The sequence below is a fragment of the Pipistrellus kuhlii genome, unplaced genomic scaffold, assembly GCF_014108245.1.
Source record: "Pipistrellus kuhlii isolate mPipKuh1 unplaced genomic scaffold, mPipKuh1.p scaffold_m20_p_58, whole genome shotgun sequence".
NCBI lineage: Eukaryota > Metazoa > Chordata > Mammalia > Chiroptera > Vespertilionidae > Pipistrellus > Pipistrellus kuhlii.
This window is the reverse complement of record NW_023425560.1, coordinates 746,685-764,063: the sequence shown is the minus strand read 5'-3', so window position 1 is coordinate 764,063 and position 17,379 is coordinate 746,685. Positions and strand designations below refer to the sequence as shown.

The following is a 17,379-nucleotide window of genomic DNA, read 5'->3' as shown; positions in this document are numbered from 1 at the left end:
CTTCTTTTTAATATGTTTTTATTGATTTCAGAGAGGAAGGGAGAGGGAGAGAGAAACGTCAGTGATGAAAGAGAATCACCCATCAGCTGCTTCCTGAACACCTCCTACTGGGAATCGAGCCTGCAACCCAGGCATATGCCCTGATGGGGAATTGAACCGTGACCTCCTGGTTCATAGGTCGGTAAAAAAATTTTTTTTATTTATTTTTCATTGATTTCAGAGAAGGGAAGAGAGAGAGAGAGAGAGAGAGAGAGAGAGAGAGAGAGAGAGAGAGAGAGAGAGAGAAACATCAATGTTGAGAGGGTTGGCTGCCTCCTGCACACCCCCTACTGGGGATAGAGCCCACAGCCCAGGCCTGTGCCCTTGACCCCAGTCGAACCCAGGACTCTTTAGTTCTATCCACTGAGCCAAATCGGCTAGGTCAGTGGTCAGCAAACTGTGGTTCGTGAGCCTTATGCAGCTCTCTGGCCTCTTTTGAGTGTGGCTCTTCCACAAAATACCACGGTCTGGGAGAGTCTATTTTGAAGAAGTGGCATTAGAAGAAGTTCAAGTTTAAAAAATTTGGCTCTCAAAAAAATTTTTAATCGTTGTACTGTTGGTATTTGGCTCTGTTGACTAACGAGTTTGCCGACCACTGGGCTAGGGCAATATATTTTTGTTTATTTGAGAGAGAGAGAGAGAGAGAGAGAGAGAGAGAGAGAGGAAGGGAGAGGGAGAGAGAGAAACATCAATGATGGAAACTTTGATCAGCTGCCTCCTGTGTGCCCCCTTCTAGTCATTGAGCTCAGAACTGGGCACGTGCCCTGATTGGAATTGACCTCCTGATTCATAGATGTATGCTCAACCACTGAGCCATCCTGCCTGGGCTGGAGGGACAGCTCGGTCCCCACGGTGCTCCATGCTGCCAGGTGTCCTCGGTGGTGTCCTTGGCCTGCCTCCATGTGCCCATCTGCACAGCAGCTGCTGGCCCGCTGGACACCCCTGAGGCACCCTTCTTGGACCTGTCCTCAACATCCCGTCCCGGAATGTTCTAGACACGGCCTCTGCCTCCTGTCCTTGGGACCTGCGGTGTGGGGAGGGCTGTGAGGACCCCAGCAGAGGACAGCATTTCTGACCCCCCAGAGGGAGGGAGAGCTGGGCACCAGAACACGGCTGCCACCCTGGACACGCAGCCACAGCAGAGGAGATGGCTGGAGGAGACCCACCGGCAGCTTTGGGGTTTTTGGGTGGGGGTTGGGGGGAATCCGTGTCCCTCCTCCCTTCCACAGCTACTCTGGCCTCTTCTGCCCGTGTGGGTCCCCCTAAGGCACCCCTAGAAAACGAGGGCCTTCCTACGGGGTGCAGCTATCGTCCACATGTAAAGGGGCGTTTGGTTCCAAATGTTAGTGACCCACAGTCACCACTTCCTCACTCGGCAGGAGGGCTTCGGGCTGAGCCGAGCACGTTCACGTGACCAGCACAAACCCCATCTCCCCTCTTCAGGCCTGGCTCCCAGCAAGCAGCCCCATGGGGGACCCTGATCCATCTGCTAGGCAGCCAGAGGACCTCTGTGTTCTTGTTGCCCAATCACCTCCGGTGTGACTCCCTCCCATCCACTCCTATTCCCCCACCTGAGCCACTCCCGCCCTCTTCTGTCCCTCTGCACCCACCAACCCTCCCCAGCTCAGCCCACGGCTCACGGCTCAGCTGGGGCCTCCTCTGGGAAGTGGGCCCCGCGTCGCCTATGTCCCTTCCCATTTTGGCTGGGATTATGGCCATCCAGACAGGGTGCTGGTCTAACTAAGGCTTATCCAGAAGAGGCTGCTGGCTCCTTCATTCCTGGTGCTGCAGGCCCCGGACACACTGCCCCACGGTGTCTTCCCAGAATGTAACGGATTGTGCTGCTTGCCTATTTGGCTCCCAGTGGCTCTCAGCCCCTCCGAGCTCAGTGCCTGCTGCTTCCTCCTGCTGTCCCGAGGCTCTTTATGCGACCACATCCCCCCTCCCAGACCCTCTGCTGCCGGAGTCCCTCCAAAGCCATCCTGGACACACACACACCAACCTCTCAGGCCATCTTGGTGAGCCCCCGAGTTTGAGGACTGAGGGTTCGCCTCTGTCACCTGAATATCAGCGATGGAAGGCAAACTCGGCCCACCTCCGCCACCCGCAGAGCGAGCCTGCCTGCAGCCCCCTCAGCGTCGGAAGGCAGGCAGGGAGAAGGGCCGCTTTCTTGTTCGGCTGGAACCGAGTCACCCAGCCATGTGCGCTCTGGCCGGCTCTCTGCCCCTCTGCCACGTGCCCTATCAGACCCCTCTTCTCTCCCCAGTGCACCAGGCTCCCCTGTACCTACCTCTTGCCACTTTTCGTCAATTTTGCTGCAGAACCAAGCTTTTTCTCTTTAAAAAAAAAAATTTTATGACGTCTGAGGGGAAGGGTGAGAGAGAGAGAAACATCAATGATGAGAGAGAATCACTGACTGGCTGCCTCCTGCGAGATCCTGCAACCGAGCCTATGCCCTGACCAGGAATTGAACTGTGACCTCCTAGTTCACAGATCGAAGATCAACCACTGAGCCACGCCTGCCAGGCCCGATCAAGCTTCTAAGAGTCTCAGAATGCTGCCCCCTTGCCCCACTGTTTGAAGGATGGAGCCCTGCCATCATCCCTGAAAACGACATCTAAAACCAAAAGCTCCTTAACATCAGACTGCAGGTTAAACACGTGAAAAGACGTGTGAAAGCCAACGCGCTTTTAATATCCGTAGGAGGAGAAAGACTCCTGCAGTGACACCCTGACACTGCAGCTCCGTTCAGGTCTACTACGTGGGTTCCTGGGGTGGGGGCGGGAATCATCCCTCCCTGGGGGTTTTTGATGGGGGGAGTTTGTCCTGGAAGTAAGTGTAACGAATTTCTGTCTTTGCTTCCCTAAGTTCCAAGTGCAACCTCAAATGCAGACCTGCCCTAATAACTCAAGGTTGCAAACGACTTTTCCAAGTCTACAGAGTTGAACCTATTGTTTTGTCATTTGTGCTCTGGGAACTGATCCATTGGTTTTTACTTTATATTTTTATGTTTGGGACTTTGGTTTATTGTGGTGTGTGTGTGTGTGTGTGTGTGTGTGTGTTTTGGCCCCACTAACATCGTCCAAACCACATGTGTCAAACATAAGGCCCGCGGGCCAAATCCATCCCACCAGGCCTTGCAATGTGGCCCGCACCGCGCTGTCATCACTGCACTCCGCTGCGTTTTCATCACAATGACAGTTTATGACTGTTCAGTAAACCATTCGGCCAGCGATTTAGGCTGGATTTTAGATTTCGGCCCCTTCTCTGATTGAGTTCGACACCCCTAGTCCAAACAATTAACTACGGTCAGTAATTCAAAGTCACAGGGAGAATTTGTGGGCCCAAGAAGTGCACCAGGGTCACTAGGAAAGTGGGCTTTTAGAACAACCTCCTGTGCTTGGGTCTCCCCCTCCCGTCCCACGCGGATCTTGTTAGCATCTTCTGTGTTCTCTGGGTTCCTCCTCACCGTCTATAAATATCCCTGAGTTCCTCTCATCTTAAAACAAAACAAAATCCAAACCCTCCCCCCAGCTCTGCATTCCCACCCCCTCATCGCAGTCTTCCTGCTCCTCCTCTCTCTCCCCTTCAGGCACTGCCCGTACCGCCTGCACTTCCTCCTTACAAGCCGGCTGAGCTATCTCCTGCCCCAGGACAACCACGGTCCGGGTCCCACTGCTGGCCGAGGGTCCAGGCTCTAACCCAGCCTCGCAGCTCACCCGCAGGCCCGTCTCTCCCGCTGTGACCTCCCCTCAGCGATTGCTTTCCAGATCATTTACGCCTTTATTGTCTTTTAGAAGAGAAGGATAGAAAAGTAAAACAAATGAATTAACAGAAAATGTCTTCAACTCAAGATTAATTTGTGGTATCTGCCTTTGGACAGCCTTTTTTTTCTCCTTAAATGCATTAGGAAAGATTATCTGCCCTTCCCATCTCACACTAGCGCTGTGGTCACAAACTGCGGCTCTTTAGCCCCTTGAGTGCGGCTCTTCCACAAGCTACCACGGCCTGGGTGAGTCTGTTTTGAAGAAGAAGTGTTAGAAGAAGTTTATGTTTAAAAAATGTGGCTCTCCAAAGAAATTTCAATCGTTGTACTGTCGATATTTGGCTCTGCTGACTAATGAGTTTGCCGACCACTGCACTAGGACGTAGTATAACAATCCACCTTAATCCTTTGGAGTGGAGAGAAACCTTGCATATTTAGCGTTGCTTTATAGAAGATAGGTAAATTAAAAAAAAAAAAACACGATTTTTTTGGGCCTGGCATGGATGAAAATGAGCCCCGTTCACTACAGTGAGAACTCCCAAGGTCTGGGTTCATTGGACAGGAGGGCATCAACGAGGTTGGGTTTGCATGGAACTTGGCAGCCTCATTTCAGCACTCTTTCCTTCACTGACTACACAGCCTGCTTCTGGCCTCCTCCAGAAATGGAGTTCCATCCTGAGGTGAAAATGTCTTGAAGGGCATGTCTAGGAAAAGGGGTTGTGGAGGAAGTCGGCTTTTGCTCAAAGGTCAGGCGAGGGCTGATCCTCAAACTGCTTTTGCAAAGTAAGGCTCATCATGAGAGCTCTAACCGGTGTGGCTCAGTGGATAGATAGAGCGTCGGCCTGCAGACTGAAGGGCCCCAGATTGGATTCCTGTCAAGGGCATGTTCCTTGGTTGCGGGCACATCCCCAGTGGGGGGAGTACAGGAGGCAGCTGGTCGATGTTTCTCTCTATCACTCTCCCTTCCTCTCTGTAAAAATCAATAAAATATATATTTTTAAAAAGACATCATGCCGAAACCGGTTAGGCTCAATGGATAGAGCGTCGGCTTGAGGACTGAGAGGTCCCAGGTTCGATTCCTGTCAAGGGCATGTACCTTGGTTGCGGGCATATCCCCGGTAGGGGGTGTGCAAGAGGCAGCTGATCAATGACTCTCTCTCATGATGTTTCTAGCTCTCTATCTCTCTCCCTTCCTCTCTATACAAAATCAATAAAAATATATTTAAAAAAATAAAAAAAGACTCATCATGAGATTGTAACCCCCAGGCACCGCTTCAAACTCAGGAACCGCGCATTCCCACGCCCCACGCCTTCTCCGAGGGGCTCTGACCGGACACGGGTGCGGGGCCGGGGCAGCCGGGTCACGCAGCAGGCGAGCGATCAGGTTGGCTGCGCCTGCGCTCCCGACAGCCGGGCTGTCGCCGCAAAGCCTCCGGTCAGGGGGCGGGGTTGGGCCCGGGAGTGCGGGCGGCTGGTCTGGGCGGAGGAGGCCGCGGCGCGCGAAGAGCCCGGGGCTGCGTGAGGCGGGGCCTCGAAGCCCACGGGACCGCGACGCCCACCTTCCGCGAGGCCTCAGCCCCGCCCCCAAGCACCTGGCCCCGCCCCGCATCGGGAGGGGAGCCAATCAGCGCTCGCCCTGAAAGTAGTTGCCCGCCTACTGCGGCCTCGCGGCGGTCTATTTTGCGCCTGCGCAGACTGTCGCCCCGCGGTTCCGACCGGGTCCTCTGCGCGCGCGCGGCGAAGCGCTCCCGTGAGGCAGTGCGAGGCGAGGCGCGGAGCGCGGCGGTGGCGCGGACTGAGCTTCCTGAGGTGGGCGGCGTCGGCCTCGCGGTCCCGGGCTGTGCGGGGACGCGTGGCTGAGGGAGCCGCCTCCTCCTTTGTCCGGACGCCCCTGGGACTCTCAGGGGCGCGAGGAGCCGGCAGTCGGAGTTCGCCGGGACCGGCGGCGGGGAGGCCGGGGGGCCCAGGGGCCCCGGGGGAAGGCGGAGGCGCCAGGGGCGGCGGCCGGGGTGACAGCGGGGCGGGCCGCCGGGGAGCGCGGGGACCTGGCGGGTGCGGGCGGGAGAGCCCCGGACGCGGGGCGGGGTGTGGGGTCCCGCGCTGGCCCTGAGGCTCGGGGCGGCGGGGAGGGGGAAACGCGGGCGGACGCCCGGCGCCGCGCAGCCAGGGTCCCTGGCGGGCCGTGCAGCGTGTCCGGGCGCGGACTCGGTGTGTTTTACGCGCCAAAAGCGAAGGACAGAGACCAGCCGCCGCCGGTGAGGGTGGGTGGGTGGGTGATGTCGCGGAGACTGGGGAGATGGCGGGGGGAACAATGCCAGGCCCCCGCGGCTCAGGTCTTCCGTGCTGTCTGACGCTTCCGTTTTCCCGGCACCAGGCGATCCTGTCAGGCGGAGACGGGTTCGGCCGCTGAGGTGAGCTTGTAGTTGACCGCGTTTATTTCTGTTTCTTCCTTAGGAAGGGCCGGGAGGGAGGCTGCTTAGGGGCGCGCTGCTCAGTCTTCGTTTTGAATTGCAAACGATCTGCTGCTCTAGACACTGCAGGTGTTTGGACCGCTCTGCTTTGGGAAAACGGGAGGTTTTCGTTATCACATGCTTAAGTCACACCCTAGTGCTCATTCTGTCTCTTTCCCGTCCAACGTTTCCGATGCTACTCCCTCTAGGTTAGATGTTACCAGTGTCGTTGGATATTTATCTGCCTTGTCCTGTCAAAGTCGCCTTCGTTGTGGTCTAACACTTGTTTTTTTCTCCCCTAGGATAAACCATTATATATATTCTAAAAATATTTCCCCATTCTCTATGGACTTAACATAAAATTAGCTCTGTTTGTATTTGGATTTATTTTCTAAATATCAGTACCGTAAACCCATATCAGTTACAGAAAATTTGGCGAGTTAAATCATGAGTTGCGGAAAAGACTTTGTGGAAACATTAAAAAAAATTGGTTATCCCAAAGCTGATGTTCTTAATGGGGAAGATTTCGACTGGTTGTTTGAGACTGTTGAAGGTGAGTCATTTTTGAAGTGGTTTTGTGGGACAGTGAATGAACAGAACGTGTTGTCTAAAGAAGAATTGGAAGCTTTCAGCATTCTTCAAAAATCCGGCAAGCCCATCCTAGAAGGAGCAGCATTGGATGAAGCTCTTAAAACCTGTAAAACTTCTAATTTGAAGATACCTACTTTGGATGACAGTGACCTAGAGAAATTAGAGGATGAGGTTCGAACTCTGCAAAAATTAAAGAACCTAAAAATTCAGCGACGTAATAAATGTCAGTTGATGGCTTCAGTAACTAGGCACAAATCTCTGAGGTTAAATGCTAAAGAAGAAGAAGCCACTAAGAAGCTGAAACAGAGTCAAGGTATTCTAAATGCTATGACTACTAAGATTAAGAATGAACTTCAGGCTCTAACAGATGGAGTTGCAAAATTGATGGTGTTCTTCATACCTTCCAATCTGAGTCAAGGGACAAATCTTCCAGTGTTTTTATCTCAGATTTCCTTGGAAAAATACCTCAGCCAAGAAGAGCATTGCACAGCAGCATTAACCTCGTATACCAAAAAACAGTTCTTTCAGGGTATACAAGAAGTATTCGAAAGTTCAAATGAAGAAAATTTTCAGCTTTTTGATACACAGGCACCATCTATTTATGACAACCAAGAAGTCCTTGAGGAGAGACGGCTAGAGATGGCTAGGCTGCAGCTGGCATACATTTGTGCTCAACATCAGTTAATTCACATGAAAGCACGTAACTTGAGCATGAAATCAAGTATAAAATGGGCAGAGGAGAATCTTCATAGCTTCACTAGCAAAGTAAGTATGAGAAATTAGGCTGGATTAATATTATAATTTTTGGTAATGGATATAGTAGATATTAAAGTGTTTTAGGGCCGGAACCGGTTTGGCTCAGTGGTAGAGCGTCAGTCTGCGGACTGAAGGGTCCCGGGTTCGATTCCGGTCAGGGGCATGTATTGTACATTGGTTGCGGGCACATCCCTGGTAGGGGGTGTGCAAGAGGCAGCTGGTCGATGTTTCTCTCTCATCGACGTTTCTAGCTCTCTATCCCTCTCTCCTCTTCTCTGAAAAAATCAATAAAATATATTTAAAATAAATAAATAAATAAAAATAAAGTGTTTTAGGAAGGAGGCTATAGGAAGTCATTACATTTTCTTGTTCAGTGCTTAGTTGTGATGTGTGTTAGTGTTTCATACAAATAGATCCACATATTAGTGGAGGGCAGAAATAGTAATTATAGTCCCAACCAAAATTATCTAATTTTATTTTTATTTTTTTATTTTTTATTTTTTAAAATATATTTTATTGATTTTTTACAGAGAAGAAGAGAGAGGGATGGAGAGTTAGAAACATCGATGAGAGAGAATCATAGATCAGCTGCCTCCTGCACACCCCACCACTGGGGATGTGCCCGCAACCAATGTACATGCCCTTGACCGGAATCGAACCTGGGACCCTTCAGTCTACAGGCCGACACTCTATCCACTGAGCCAAACCGGTTTCGGCTATCTAACTATTGTAATTTTAAACAAAAGTATTTTTGTATTCTAAATTTGAAATTGTGTCGATTTCAGATACTGAAATTTCCTTTTTTTATGATGTGTAAACCTTATTTTTATGAGAAAAGAGCCTGTTGCTGTGTTATTGTATTCTACCTTGTGTGCTCTGACTAGAATATAGTGCTAGTGAAGTCAGAGACCCAGTTCAGTGGACTGGAAACCCTGATTCTTTGTTGAGAATGTTTAGCCGTATTGCAGATAGTTGTTTGCTGTCTTGGACATTTTGCTTTATTGATAATTTAACCACTAGATAGTTGAGTAAAAACACAACTTTCTGAGCCCTGACTGGGTAGCTCAGTTGTTTGGAACATTGCCCCATGTGCCAAGGTTGCTGGTTTGGTCCCTGGTCAGGGCATGCACAAGAATCCACCAATGAATGAACAGATATGTAAAACAAATTGATATCTCTCTGTCCTCTCTGCCTCTCTCATCTTCCCCCTCCACCTTCCTCCTTCTCCCTTCCTCTTTATAAAATATAATAAAATAAATTAAAAAACAAACAACTTTCTGAAACTGAATACCAGTTACTACCACTGACAAACTTTGGAATAATGTATGAAGTCCTGTTAAAGACTTGTTAGAATTGTTAAAATCAGCTGACAAACTAGGAGAAGAGCTAGTAATTAATTTTTTTTTTTTTTTTAAGGATAAAAAAAGAACCTTTATTTTTAAAGACGGAAATTTGAAAATTTAAACAGCCAGGTTTACAGGCAATTGCTTGAAAATTCTTTTGTCTTCAGAGTTGGATTCCATTATACATGCTTCGTTCTTTCTTTAGACCTGAAAAAAAACGAGCTAGTAATTAATTTTGAGAAAAATTGAAATAGCATACATTTGCAATTAGCGAGTAGTGTGCTAATAATTTTTATTGACAAGAATGAAAAAATCCCTATTTTGACAAACATTACTGTACGTATGTGTATATGTGTGTGTGTGTGTGTTTGTATATATATATATATTGTATATATATATTACATAAGGTAGTAATAGCATTAAAGTTTCGCCGTTCATACTGGCTTTACCCTTGACTTGGTCCACGCTTTTTAAACTGTGATTTTGGCTTTTGCTAATAGGAAATTGTTTATTATTGACCATATTATCTGCTAATCTAAAATGGAAAGTGAAAATAATTTTAAAACTATTTGAACTTTATACTTACAGTTTGAAATATAATTGCTTTCTTTGTGTAGGTTCTTGGAAAAGATGATTTGGATGCTAAAATTTCTAGCTTGAACATTCAGATTCTGAAACTCAAAGAACAGATTACTCATATAAAAGACAAAAGTTTGCCTGCTGTGGTAAAAAAGAATGCCCAGTTATTGAATATGCCAGTTGTGAAGGGAGATTTTGATCTGCAGATTGCCAAACAAGACTATTATACAGCAAGACAAGAATTCGTTTTAAATCAGTTGATAAAGCAAAAGGCATCGTTTGAACTTCTGCAGTTATCATATGAAATTGAAATGAGAAAGCATTGGGACATACATCGTCAACTTGAAAAATTGGTTCATGAACTTAGTCAAAGTAATACGATGCTCCACAAGCAATTAGAAATGCTAGCTGACCCATCAGTATCTCAGCAGGTAAATCCAAGGAATACCATTGATACCAAGGATTATTCTACTCACAGGTATGCTTCATTGTTTCTGTTGTAAGTAATTATTTTCCCTTTAATTTTGTAAAATACTAGAGAAAGTTTGAGTGGAAATTGTGGAAGGTTAAAAAACTATTTGCACTCCATTTTTGGCCTTTTTATTCTCCGACTTTTATATGCCTCTTTTTCCTTTTTTAATTACTTGCTCCCTTTACCTTTCAGGTTAAATGTGAAAGTAGCTTCTGTGGAGCTGAGAGAATTGGGTTGGAGGAATTAATATATACCAGGTCTTAATCATCTTTAACACCATTAGATGCCTTATTACAGATTGGGGGCAGGAGTTTATATCAGTAAGTTTGAATATAGCTTATGTACAATAGGTATTGCTGGATAGAGAATTGACTGCATTTGGAGAAGGTAGCAGTAGAGAGGGAAGACTTCAATTTTGTGTCAGGTGAAATCACTGAGAATGAATGCTAGCTCCCCACTTTTTCTGAATGTAAGCAATTGATGATATAGATACTGAAATTGGAAGGCTAAAGTAGTCAAAGGCCTTGCCTGGCCAGTGTGGCTCAGTGGTTGAGTATCAACCTATGAACCAGGAGATAATGGTTCAGTTCCCCGTCAGGGCACAGGCCTGGGTTGAGGGCTCGAGCCCCAGTTGGGGTGTATAGGAGGCTTCCGATAAAGGATTCTCTCTCATTAATGTTTCTATTTCTCTCTCTCTTCCTTCCTCTCTAATATCAACAAAAATATACTTTTAAAAAACTAACAAAAGCAAAGTTCTCAAAAATCTGGATCCATGTCCAATGCATGGTTGAAAAATCAAATCATCTTTAATGGTTTTAAAGTGACAGTCAAGTTTGTTCATTTAAATATTAATGATGCTCCTTTTTTGAGGGACTGTATTTGGGATATTGTTAACTGTATTCTGAAATATAAGGTTTAAATACCTATCTTGGATGAGGAAGGAAATGAGTTTTGTTTTTCAGACAGATGTTGGGATGCTGAATAGGGCAGTATCTATAGCACTGGCCTTGGGATTGCCTGGTTTGGGTTTGAGGAGAGACCCAGACACACCCTGGTTGTCTGGCTTTGGACAAGTTACTTTTTGAGTATACTTCCTGAATTTACATCCATTTCTCTATAGCTGGGATAGGGAACCTTTTTACCTGCCAAAGGCCATTTGGATATTTATAATTTGAGGGCCATACAAAATGATCAGCTTAAAAATCAGTCCACTATATTTGGTCAACCATTTAATTAACTCACCCCTAATGCTTTGGCAGGGCCAGACCAAACGATTTTGTGTGCCTTATTCGGCCCTAAGCCAGGTATCCCTCACTCCTGCTCTACAGAATAGGGCTAATAATACCTATGACATAGGGTTGTAGTGAGGCTTAAATAAATCAATCACCTGGGACATAGTAACTAGTCAAGAAATGGTGACTATATTTATATTATTAAGATGGAAGATATAAAAGCATTCAAAAGAGAAGAATTTAAATATCAACAGGTATTCTTAGGACTATGAGATTATGGGAAACTATTTTCTCTGTCTTCTCTTTATTAAAAAACAAATAAGATTTAAAAAAAAATCTGGATCCAACTCCTGATTTTTCTCTAGGACAAGAGGAAAATCATCTAATCCTGTGTGTGTGTGTGTGTGTGTGTGTTTAATGAAACGAGGGGCCTAGATAGGACTGCCTCATTGCAAAATTTCAGGGGGTGGCATTGACATCATGATTTTTATGTGAATGTTGTCCTCTGGAATTGTGTAGTTCCCACAAGAACAAAGTCTTGGGCTTGACTAGTTTTATGAAATCTGTTGCAACTTGTTAAAATTAAATATGTATCAGCTCTACAAAATATATATTACATATATAATTATATCCTATAAAATAAAACCCTAATATGCAAATTGACTGAATGGCAGAACAACCAGTCGCTATGATGTGCACTGACCACCATGGGGAGGTGACTAGCAGTGGCAATTGGGGGGCAGGACTGGCCAGCAGGTGGTGCCAGGCCACCAGCCAAGGCAGGGGGGAGGCCCCCCCAATCGCCCTGCCCACCAGTCGCCCCACAGATTGGCTCTGATTGCTGGCCAGGTCTAGGGGCTCTACCCTATATATTGGGAACAGTCTCTTAGATTTAAAATTAAAACCTGGCAAGGCTACTCTAACATTGAAAAAAACAATGATACAGCGATGGCATGCATGGACTCTGGCTTGCACATTTTGTGGTCAGCCTGATTCTGACACTTATAACTGTGTGACAAAGCCCATTACTTCTCTTTGCTTCACTTTTCCACCTACAAGATGGGGGAAATGGTACTACTGCCTCAGAAGGATCATGTTATGTACTACTTTTTATAATCAGGGCAAAAATATATAGCTGCCCATACAACAGCAAGATGCCTTTTACCTGTATGAAAAGTATGGTCACTGGTGCATGCAGCATCTCCGATTGCAAGGGGGATGTCTGACTGCCTGTTTAGGCCCAAGGACACAGGCTGGGCTGAGGGACTCCCCCTTTCATCCACCCCTGCATGAATTTCATGCACTGGTCTTAAGAGTGTGTGTGTGTGTGTGTGTATAAGGAAAAGAGCAGACCCTTTTTATCAGATATGAAATGCTGTCTCTCAGTTTTCCATTTGCCCAGTAGGATTTTCCTTCCATTAATGTTTGAAGTAGTAAAGTGGCTTCCTGGGTTATCAAGATTGAAATAGCAAGTTGGCTATTACTATTTCTGTAGCTTTTTGTTGTTTACTTTTAAAATATTTTACTTAAAAAATGTTTTACTGATTTTGGAGAGAAAGGGCAAAGGAGAGAGAGAGAGAAACCCCCATGCTAAAGGAACATTGATTGGCTGCCTCCTTTATGCCCCCTACTGCTGAACCCTCTCTCCCCCACTCTGCAGCTAGGGCCTGTGTCCTGACTAAGAACTGGGAATGGAACAGTGACTTCCCTGCTCATAGGTTGACGCTCAGCCACTGAGCCACGCTGGCTCAGCAAGATAGTAGTTGGAATGTTTTCAGTTGCTTGGTTTAACAGCAGGCAGATTAACATACATTCATATATATATATATATATATATATATATATATATTATTGATTTTTTACAGAGAGGAAGAGAGAGGGATAGTTAGAAACATCGATGTGAGAGAAACATTGATCAGCTGCCTCTTGCACACCCCCTACTGGGGATGTGCCCGCGACCAAGGTACATGCCCTTGACCGGAACTGAAGCAGGGACCTTTCAATCTGCAGGCTGACGCTCTATCCACTGAGCCAAACCGGTTTTGGCCAGATTAATATTTTTTAAAGTTGTTAGCTATCCCAAAAGATGCCCCCATATAGTGGATTGTAATTTTGAAAACTGTACTGACTTTAGGGTTTCTTTCTCTAATTTTTATTTTCACATTTTAGGCTTCATCAGCTTTTAGAAGGAGAGAATAAGAAGAAAGAATTGTTTATAACCCATGAAAACCTGGAGGAAGTGGCTGAGAAATTAAAACAGGATGTTTCTTTAGTACAAGACCAATTGGCAATATCTGCTCAAGAACATTCTTTCTTTCTGTCCAAATTGAATAATGATGTAGACACGCTTTGTGATGTTTTGTATCAAGGAGGAAACCAGCCTTTGCTTAGTGATCAGGTGGGTGCTTGCCATACAAGTATTTCAAAATGGTTTAAAAATATTGTTCATCGTAAAAGGTTACTAAAGAAAATGTTCATATGAGGAAAATATTACCCCAAATCCTATTGCCCTAATGCAGAGTTTATTTTTTTACATATCATATTTTTTGTTCACATGTAGATACATTTTTTTCAGATAGTTTTTATAGTGTACACAAAATTCTTAAATTTATGAAGTATTTCAGATATACAAGAAAATGTAATACTAATGCTAAGAATTAAAATAGCAATTATAAAACCACCCCTGTATTTTTTTCACCTGCCTTAGCAAATACAGGATTAGAGTTATATTTTTAAAATACTGTGTATACTTAGTGATATAATGCTCCTCCTACTGGTGTCCTCCTCTCTATGCTTACTTTTATTTGCAGTTTTATTAGATATATATTCCTAGACTATATTATATGTTTTGAGCTTTATATACATAATATTATTTTATATGCATTATTCAGTAACTTTTTTTGTTCGTTTTTTAATTCTCACCCAAGGATATGTTCTAATTTATTTATTATTTTTTGGAGAGAGAAATACTGAAAAGTGTATGTGCCCTGACCAGGAATTGAACCCTCAATCCTTTGGTCTGTGGGCTGACCCTGTAACCAATGAGCAACTGGCTAGGGCCACAAAAACTTTTTAATTTGATGTAGTTGCTTATTCAGTTTGATTGTTCTATAATTTAGTTGTAATTGCAGTTTCGTCCTGGGAGGAGAGGTAAGTATAACTTCCACCTACTCTACTGTCATCTTGGATCTCCAAATTATTTTTATTTATTTTTTGGTTTTGTCAGATACTCAAGTAAAGTATGAGTATATGTTACCTGAAGAAAACCTACTACTGAGTAAACTTACCAGTGTTCTTTATTCAGTTTTGGATATGTCCATAGCACAAGTTTAAATAATTTTCTTAATTTTTGATGTTACAATAATCTGTTGATTTAATTATTGTGTCATAATTTCTGTAACCAATTCACCATTGCTAGATACTGTGATAGTCTTTTTCTTGTTTGGTCTTGAATGAGATCATATATATATAGCCTTTTGTTGTTGAATACTTTCATTTGGATGAATTCTTGGAAGTAGGATTATTTGTTTTCTTGAATGTGCACTTCTTTTCCCCTTTGATACTGCCATTTTGCTTTTTAAAGCCACCAGTATAATTTAAATGTCAATCATTGATCATATGGTATACTATCAATTTATGAATTGTTAAGAAAAAAACTTTCTATTAAACTGACACAATACATTTTTACTTAGATTTTTTATTTTATACTTATATCTTTTAGGTGTAGATAAATTTTTATCGTATTTTAAATATACATTAAAAGGGGGAAAATAGCCAATTTAAATATGGTATTTCTAAAGCTCCACATTTAGTCCAATTATTCCATGTTGTATGGTTGTTTTTTTTATTCCTCATTAGAATATATATTTTTCCATTCATTTCTATAGAGAGTGGAAGGGAGGAAGGAGAGGGAGGGGGAAAGAGGGAGAAACATCCACCTGAGAGAGACACATCCGTTAGCCGCTTCCCACCAGTACTGGTGCTGGGGAACCTGTGGAATTGAACCCAAGGGCTGTTCCTCTAACCACTGTGCAACTGGCCAGGGCCTTGTATGTTAGTTTTTGACTCAAAGTTGTAGTCTATATTTTTCTACAATAAACATTAAGAATGTTGGTGATATCAAAACAAACAAAAGTAATAGTCAGATTAAAAAGTATGCTAATGACTTCAAGGAATATTTCTCCAAAGAAGATAATACAACTGGCTAAAAGGTTATTATTAGAATTACCAGGGAGCCTGTTGAAATACAGCTTCCTGGTCCTGTTGCAGAATTTGAGTAATTTACTTTTTTTTTTTTAATCCTCATCTGAGGATATTTTTCCATTGATTTTTAAAGTGACATAGAGAGAAGAGTGGGGAGGGGAGAGAGAGAGAAAGAAACTTTGATGTGAGAGAGACTCATCATTTGGTTGCCTCCGCTCTTGCCTAGACTAGGGCCAGGTACCTGCAACCAAGGTATGTGCCGTTGGCCAGGAATTGAACCAGTAATTCTTCATCTGTGGGCTGAGCAAAACCGGCCAGGGCCAGAGTTTGAGTAATTTAGAGTGAAGTGAGGTATAGGAATCTGTATTCATAACAAGTACCCCAGGTTATAACCATGCTGGGAACCTGAGGAAGGTTATGAGGGAGGTAGAGCTACAGGTTTTCTGAGAACCTCTTTGGGAAGGAATACTGGCTGTTAATACTTGGTTAGACCGCCATGGAAACTTGGTAATAAGCTGCTTTTAATGTTAGGAAGTGAGAAGGATTGTAGAGTATTGTATAGTTTTATCTTCAACAATTTGGGGGGAAAAGGGAAAATGAAGATTTTTGTTGAGGTAATTCTTTTTCATTGGTATTCTTTATTTCAAGGCTTTCTCAGTTTCTCTTAATGTCTAAATAAATAGAGATTAGGTTAACACAAGGTTTGATTAATCAGAATGTAAGCTCTATGAAGGAGATGGTGTTCTTTCTTACAATCCATAGAGGTAAAACAGTACTTAGAACATGTACGCATTCAGTAATACTACTATTTGTTGAAAGTGTGAGCATACAGAACAGTTTTTATATAACAGATACTCTTCAGGGAAGAAGAGTTTGCTTTGAATCACTTAAAATTGCTATCAGGAGCTGCTGTAATTGATTTTACATAAAATTTATATTAAAACTATGGATTTTTAATTGAGGGTCATTTATTGTTAAAATGGTGGGAATGATTACATCATTTACATTTTTTCCATATAAGTTGCATTTTAAATTTATGGTGTTGCAAATAGTGCTTTTGCATTAAAAGCATTTTAATTTTCCTTTTAGGAGTTAACGGAGCAGTTTCATCAAGTTGAGTCTCAACTGAATAAGTTAAATCATCTTCTCACTGATATTCTTGCTGATGTAAAGACAAAAAGAAAAATTTTGGCATCTAATAAACTGCATCAAATGGAAAGAGAATTATATGTATATTTTTGTAAAGATGAAGATTATCTGAAAGAGATCGTGGAGAATTTAGAAAACCAATCAAAGATTAAGGCTGCTGATCTCAAAGAATGAAAATTACTACATAATGAAGCTTTACTACATATGCTATGTTTTAATGTTTTACATATTAGGAGAATATAGCTAATAAACACTGCTAAGAATTTAAGTTTGAGGTCAATGGAACATTTAATGAATTCAGGTATTATATTGCCCTGGCTGGTTTGGCTCAGTGGGTAGAGTCTCATCCTGTGGATTGAAGGGTTTGTCACAGGTTCGATTCTGGTCAAGGGCACATGCCTGGATTGCGGGCTTGACCCCCAGTAGAGGGTGTGCAGAGGGCAGCCAATCCGTGATTCTCATCATTGATGTTTCTGTCTCCCTCTCCCTTCCTCTCTTGAAATCAATAAAAATATATTTTAAAAAAGTATATCAGTTTGTTGTTTTTCTTTCTATAACATGTTTATTCAGAGTACCAGTGCTTACTATGACTTGAACATTTGCTTAGTGCCACTTAGTCCTGGTAACTTTGTATTTATAAGGAAAACACATCACAGTAGCTGTCCCCTTATCTACAGCTTTACTTTCTGCTGTTTCAATTACCCACAGTCAACTATAGGCTGCAAATACTATGTGGGAAATTCCAGAAATAGTTCATAAGTTTTTTTATTATTTTTAAAAATATACATATTTTTTAAAA

At 43.7% G+C, this 17,379-nt stretch overlaps 1 protein-coding gene across 3 annotated transcripts; it reads left to right on the top strand.

Moving 5' to 3' along the window:
- The first annotated feature begins 5,538 nt into the window (after positions 1 to 5,538).
- On the top strand, positions 5,539 to 16,848 carry HAUS3 (HAUS augmin like complex subunit 3). 3 transcript variants are annotated; one of them, XM_045573993.1, is made up of 6 exons: positions 5,539 to 5,614; positions 6,180 to 6,216; positions 6,558 to 7,611; positions 9,563 to 10,002; positions 13,398 to 13,626; positions 16,521 to 16,848. In XM_045573993.1, the coding sequence occupies exons 3-6, from the start codon at positions 6,703 to 6,705 to the stop codon at positions 16,752 to 16,754; spliced, it is 1,812 nt and encodes a 603-aa protein (XP_045429949.1). In that variant the 5' UTR covers positions 5,539 to 5,614; positions 6,180 to 6,216; positions 6,558 to 6,702; the 3' UTR covers positions 16,755 to 16,848. The 3 variants fall into 3 exon arrangements, with proteins under 3 accessions (XP_045429949.1, XP_045429950.1, XP_036273050.1); XM_045573994.1 differs by lacking the exon at positions 6,180 to 6,216 and having other exon boundaries at positions 5,598 to 5,614; XM_036417157.2 differs by lacking the exon at positions 5,539 to 5,614 and having other exon boundaries at positions 6,103 to 6,216.
- Positions 16,849 to 17,379: the final 531 nt, after the last annotated feature.

Bases quoted from the DNA above. Each gene is read 5' to 3' on its own strand.
- HAUS3 (XM_045573993.1), top strand. From the start codon at position 6,703: ATGAGTTGCGGAAAAGACTTTGTGGAAACATTAAAAAAAATTGGTTAT. The intron at 7,612-9,562 runs GTAAGTATGAGA...TTCTTTGTGTAG, and splicing joins TTCATAGCTTCACTAGCAAA to GTTCTTGGAAAAGATGATTT. The intron at 10,003-13,397 runs GTATGCTTCATT...TTCACATTTTAG, and splicing joins AAGGATTATTCTACTCACAG to GCTTCATCAGCTTTTAGAAG.